We start from the raw sequence: 6,901 nt of genomic DNA, 5'->3' as shown, positions 1-6,901 counted from the left end.
GTTAATGGAAGAAAAACTTTGTAGACATCATCCAAAGGTTCAGATGTTTTTCTATCAGTACTTTTTTTGTTGTTGAAAATGATTTGTCTTGGAAGAGAGTTGTAGGAACATGTAGTTCGTAATGCTTAATTCACAGGATAACCTTATCTACAACACTTTACCAGAGAACTTACAGTAGGCATTATCATTAGCTATTCAAGTTGTTAATTCTGTAAAGTCAAGTGTTCTGAATATTCGTCTCTTTGATGCTTTGTGTGCTGACCTCAGTGCTGAACATAAAACTACTTTTCTATACCGTAGTTCGTTGGTTGTCGAAAGGTAATATGTTAAGTAAGCTGTACGAGCTTAAGTTAGATGTGGAAATACTTTTCGTGAGTGTAGGAAAAGATTAACTTTATACTTCTATTACTGATGACATATTTGTATTTTCTCTTTCATATCTTCCTGATTTTTTTAAAATACTAACCCTTCGAGTATCAAGATCAAAGTATTACTTAAATGCCTAAGAAGTGGTAATTTTGACCCCATAGGATTTTATTGATATAATATAGGCAATGAACACTTATTAGGAAGTGCAAAACATAATTTTCACATTACGAATGTTTAAATTAGTACAAAACTTGAAGTGAAAAAGAATTAAGAAAACATTAACATATTATAAGAATAATTGGTATTCATCTAACTGGTGACTTACCGGACTTTATCTATAACAATAACCTAACCTAACCAGTTGCAAGAATATCTGTCAGTTTAGTTTAGGTTAGGTTATCTCAGGTTAGATTAAGAACTTTCATTTATTCCCTGATTACCTAAGATCGGGTCAATTTGATCCCATTCGCCTTTCTGTAAATAAACAAATTAAAATCTATGGAACTTTCTAAGTATATAAAATCATTAAAGGGACACTTATAGAAGAATTCCTAGAAGATCACTTCAGCAGACATTTTTTTAACGCACAAAAAACTACAAAATGTTTCTCTGGGGTCAAATTGAATCCTTCTTAGTACTTCAAGGGTTAAATAATCTCAATTTCAATCTCCAAGGTAGAAACATGAACATACTTATCTTTCTCGAATGTATTACCTAAAATCAAGAAACTTGTGACGGCAAAGCAATATCAACCATCACACACTGAGTTGTTCATTTGCCCTTACTTGATAAGTTTTGAACTCCATCTTATACACTGAAATAGCACTTTGCACTCATTTCTGATAATTTCGTAAAAGAATTTATTATACGAGGGCTATCCAGAAAGTAGATTATGTTTTGGAATAAAAAATCAACAAAGTATAGGAAACAAATTTTATTATATACAGATGAAAGCCACACACAAATACTACTTTTCGACATAGTCACCATTCAAATTAAGGCATTTATCGTAGCGATGTACGAGCTTGGAAATTCCTTCGTCGAAAAATTCGGCCGCCTGCGACTTCAACCACTTCGTTACCTCTTCTTGCAGCTGTTCGTCGTCATCAAAACGCTGCATAGCCAGCCACTTCTTCATTGCTGGGAATAGGTGGAAGTCGCTCGGTGCCAGGTCGGGACTGTACGGCGGATGAGGAAACAACTCCCACTGAAAAGATTCAAGAACTTCACGCGTGACATTTGCCGTGTGGGGCCGGGCGTTGTCGTGAATCAACAAGATCTTAGAGCTCAACATTCCTCTGCGCTTGTTTTGAATTGCTCTTCTGAGGTTTTGCAGAGTTTGGCAATACCTTTGAGCGTTTATTGTAGTGCCTCTTTCCAGGAAGTCCACCAAAATCACACCTTTTCTGTCCCAAAAAACAGTCGCCATCATCTTCCTTGCCGACATTGTTTGCATGCATTTCTTGGGTTTTTGGGGAGAACCTGTGTGCCCCCACTGCATTGATTGCAATTTCGTTTCACAGTTCACGTGTTTCACCCATGTTTCGTCACCAGTAACGATGCGATCGAGTAAAGAGTCACCATCCTTATTGTAGGCGTCCAAAAAGTGCAACGCTGCAGCCATTCGCTGATTTTTGTGGTCCTCTGTCAAGATTTTTGGAATCCATCTTGCACAAAACTTGTGGTAACCAAGCTTTTCGCTGATGATTTCGTGCAACAAACTTCGCGAAAAACTCAAAGAAAGTTCCGTTATTGTGAACTTTCGATTTTCACGGACTTTAACATCGACTTTTTCGACAAGTTCGGCAGTCACTTTGCTGGGTCTCCCACTTCGATCTTCGTCGTGAACATTGGTTCGACCATTTTTAAATCTTATGACCCACTGTCGCACTCCACCTTCAGTGATAATGTTGTCCCCATACACTTCACACAGCTGCCGATAGATTTCTATCGGTTTACAGTTTTTTGCTGTCAGAAACCTTATTACTGCACGCACCTCGCAGCTCGCGGGATTTTCAATTAACGCAGACATTTCAAACCGTCACAGTATCTTAACGGAGCACAGCACGAACCTCTCACTAGCACGGCTAGATGCCGACTGAGCTGCGCAACGCTCTGACCCCAAGATGGCCGCGCTAGCCCCGCCCCTAGCGGACACAGACGAAAACGTAATCTACTTTCTGGATAGCCCTCGTATTTTTTTTTAGTTTTTAAGAAAGTAGAAATCTTGAATAGGAATAGAAAAGACAAAACATCAAACATGTAGCGTTTTGAAGTTTGCTAAAGCTAAAGTGTAAATGCTTATTACAAGTTCTGTTTTATTCATAATTTCACATTTTATTTCTGTTATAGCTTGCGTCCCCTTGATCGCTCTTCACGCTTCCCCCAGGTTGGGAACCACTCTCTATTACCTTTACTTCGAGGCATTTTTTTTTTTTTTTCATATTTCGGTTAGTTTCTGAGTTACATGTCAATAAAACATTTTTGTAAAATGAGAATAATTATATTTTTTTACATAATGATCGCCATTTTTGTATGTCTGCAGTACATAGAAGCATACAAACTTGCATTTTTTTTAACGAAACAAGAACGAAGTTTCCAGCTTAATTCTGTAAGTAGATATTGTCATTTAAGTGTACATTGATATCTTGGTTTGGTTGCCATATTGAATCCAAGATAGCGAATTTTCCCAATATGGGAATAAATTGGAGTTTTCAGAATATGTTCAAAAACGTATACTGAATATGAAAGTGGCTTACCTTTATAATTATTTTGGTTCAGGTTTGCCTCAAAATCTATCTAATAGATGGATAATAGTAAGCAGGATCTTAGGACATGATGATAGCCAATGATAATCTTGATCGAGCTAGACTGACTACCAAAGAATCCATTAGCAAATTTTTAAGTGTTTGTTAACGTATGGAGATACTTGCATTATTGGAGTAATTTATCGAATCACAATATAAAAATAAAGTTTTACGTCCCACGGTTATGCCAGCTAGGCAATAAAGGAGACGGTGATGATGAGAAATAAATAAAATGGTGGAACGAAGAAAGTGGGAGGAAACGGAAGAACCCCGAGAAACCCCCGCACACGGTGTTTGTCCACCACAAGAATCACAATATAGTTGAAATAAACAAATAAATAATGCTTTTTAAATGAAATGAAATATCACACAAACACTTTCAATCTACATTTATTTGTAACGAAATATATACAAAAGATAAACTTAGGTCATTGAGTTTTAAATGTGTTTTAAAAAGTCGAACACAAAATTCTTTGAACGTTCTTGAAAATCATTCTACACATGAATAGAATGTAACATCTCTATTGTGTAAAATACTGTGATTTAGTCTTCCACACATACTGCACGTTTTCAGACAACACTTTCGAATACAAAATCCACATGCAACAGTAAACAGCTTCAATGCCAACGACAACGCTGAAGTCCAACGAAAGGTCCGTCCAAAATGAAGATCCAGTTTTCCGTTAAGATCTGAAAAGAAAAAGTACAATGGAAGTCATAATGTAAAAAATAAAACCAACAATTATTGTGGAATGTACCTTGGTAAAACATCCTCCATTAACTTAATAAAATATTGATTGTTTTGGAAAATTGAAAGTACGTATAGGTTAGATCTCGGAAAGAACTACGGCCAAGAAAATTATTATACAAAGTAGTCGTTCTACGTAAATAACGTTGTTACAAAAGGAAAGATCTACTATCAGAAAAGGATACGAACCAGTATTGAGGTTTTTATCAAAGTGTTCTATTACCAGCAGGGTTTTAATCTGGGACAAAATGCATAAAAAATGAACCCTTAAGAGGTATAAACGCATGCTATTACAATCACAATCTTGTTTGGGGAAACAATGCCACCCACATACATTTTTGTAAAATTCCATATTCTTCCTAATATAATTAAGGCTTTTGTTACAATCCAACGAATTAGCATTTCCTACTTACAGTCACAGAAGTACAACTTCACGTCGCTCACTGAAAATTCTGCCGGTGACCAAGTTAGAGAAAGCTAATTTAACAATTTTACAGTACACTGTTGCTTATTTTCCCACATACTAAATTTTCCGGGAGTAGACGACGAAAGTTTTCTTTTCTTTCTTCAGTAGCAAGGCTGTATGAGACGTGAACCTATAGCTTAACATGGGATCTGAACAATATGAGCTCCCGCCAGAAATTATTTTTTTTGAGAAAGAACAGATTCAAGATATGGAAGTTATGAACAGGATATATATAAAAGACGGCACGGGTCAAGATTCTGCAGTTTCCAGCTTATCCGAGCATATTATTAAAAAATCACAATCATCAGCAAAGCAACATCACCAACCTAAATGAACATGTTTAATCTTTAAACTACGGGATATTTTGTTTTCAAAATACCCTGATTCTTGTCTTAACTACGGATATTTCGATTTCGAAATGGTACTACAGTAACTTTTGTAACACCGGCAGTTTCATGTCTCTTCGATAAATAGGAGTGAAGCAATGGACTTCTTTGTAAGCCGTTACAGAGCTCCGTAGTTTAAACGTTAAACCCTCCGTAGTTTAAAGGTTAAATCTTATTTTTATCAGAATCTAACATCCTAGTTAAATTCGGTCGTCGAGAACCTTGAAAAGAACTATGATGATATCATCAATAGTTTCATGTTCCATTGGCAAAGATTCCATCTAGGTTTTATTGCTTATATTATTATTATTATTATTATTATTATTATTATTATTATTATTATTATTATTATTTAAGCTCCAATGCATACTCAGGACTAAATTGATAATAGACTGTGGTTTGGTTATAGTCTGTTAATATTGATATACTGTTTTGGTTTGAGTTTTTCAAGTTGTATATGTATGTCAGTAGTAAGAATATGTTGTGTTCAGATAGTAAACTTGTTTTTAATAGAACTCGTGTTACAGTGGAGTGTACATAAAGACAATAAGAATGTCAGGTCTTGGATATTTACTTAGCTCTTTCATTGAAGATAGAAGAAGTGAGCAGAAGCAGCTATCAGAAACTTTTCACCTTATTAAATATAGCGACATATTATATGTTACTTTCTGTCATATGTTAAAGAAATGAAATCTTTCAATGTTATGTTTCAAGCTTATGTAGTGTAGGCTAAACGGAACAGTGGAGATGCGGATGAATGAAATAGTGGAATGAAGAAAGCGAGAGAAAAGGAAGAACTCCGAGAAAACCCAAGCATACGTGTGTTTGTCTAACACAAAATCCACTTCATGTGATTTAGGATTGAACCAGGGACCCTACGCATCAAAGGTAGACGCTCTATCACTGAGCTATCATGACCGTTCTGTTATCTAATCTAATATACATAAATTAAAGAGTTTGTGTGTTTGTCTGTCTGTCTGTGTGCGGCCTGGGGACCAGACGAGTTGACCGAGAGTTACCAAATTTTGGTCAGGGGTACCTTGGCCCAGGCCCCAGATCAAGACGAAGAGCTTTTTTTTTTATTTCGAACCAGAGGGTCTCAGGGGGGGGGGGTTTACCGGAACCGGCTTGGGGACCAGACAAATTGACCGAGTTACCAAATTTTAGTCACGAATACCTTGGTCCAGGCTCCAGACCAGAGTTAAACGTTTTTGTCAAAATTCGAACCACGGGGGTCTCAGGGGGACGTTTACCGGGACATGTAAAAGTAGTAGAAACTGAGCGATATTAGTGTTGAATTCATAGTTTTCGCGGTCACTGAAATCAATGGCGAAACTCCGATCGCATTAACTTCCACATTCACGCTATTCGGCTCCGAGCCGGGGGTCACCCGGGGAAGGGGGGGCAGTGAGATACCGAGACATATAAAAGTAAACCAAAATGACCGATTTAGTGTCAAATCCATAGTTTTCGCGGTCGCTGAAATGAATGGTAACACTTCCATCAGCAATAACTTCCAAATACAGCCCCCGTGCGAAGCATGGGTATATTCAACTATATTAAATATATTTTATCTTATACGAAATACTACTTTTCGTTGATTTAGAAGAAACAAAGTCAACACCTAAGCACTTTGCGTAGAATATTCCAAGCTATTTTTCTAATGACTGCTCTGTGAGTAGTCAGTTTTTTTTTTTTTATTTACGAAACCGTATGTAAAATAACTGAAAATTCTGCTGGTGACCAAATTAGAGAAAACAAATCTAACAATTTTACTATATACTGTTGCGTATTCAAGTTATTTAATCATAGTGTTTATGTCCATTTTTCATATACAAAGTATACATTAAATTTGGAAAACAAAATCACTTGACTTTTGAATGTACAATTTTACACTTTCCAGGTCTTAACAAATCAATAATTTGAAATGTAAAACACCTAGTTTAACTGGTTAATTTAGAAATAAAATATTACAAGTACACGAAAAAATAAAAATAATATATAGAAAATTTAATTTAAACTTGTACCTTCTTCAATTTCCTTACGACTTTTAATTATTTATTTACTATTTTGTATTTGCATATTTACCATATTTATCTCTATTTTCGTTTATAGCCAAGCTATG

At 35.8% G+C, this 6,901-nt stretch overlaps 1 protein-coding gene across 3 annotated transcripts in view; it reads right to left on the bottom strand.

Moving 5' to 3' along the window:
• Positions 1 to 3,550: 3,550 nt before the first annotated feature.
• Nxt1 (NTF2-related export protein 1) overlaps positions 3,551 to 6,901 on the bottom strand; it is a 45,205-nt gene continuing 41,854 nt past the window's right edge. For all 3 annotated transcript variants that reach the window (XM_081727932.1, XM_081727933.1, XM_081727931.1), the window contains exon 5: positions 3,551 to 3,866. In XM_081727932.1, the coding sequence (XP_081584058.1) occupies positions 3,860 to 3,866 (7 nt within the window). In that variant the 3' untranslated portion in view covers positions 3,551 to 3,859. The remainder of the gene's footprint in view (positions 3,867 to 6,901) is intronic.

Source organism: Thermobia domestica, chromosome 10, assembly GCF_964235325.1.
Source record: "Thermobia domestica chromosome 10, izTheDome1.hap1.1, whole genome shotgun sequence".
NCBI classification, from domain to species: domain Eukaryota; kingdom Metazoa; phylum Arthropoda; class Insecta; order Zygentoma; family Lepismatidae; genus Thermobia; species Thermobia domestica.
This window is presented reverse-complemented; position numbering and strand designations above follow the sequence as displayed.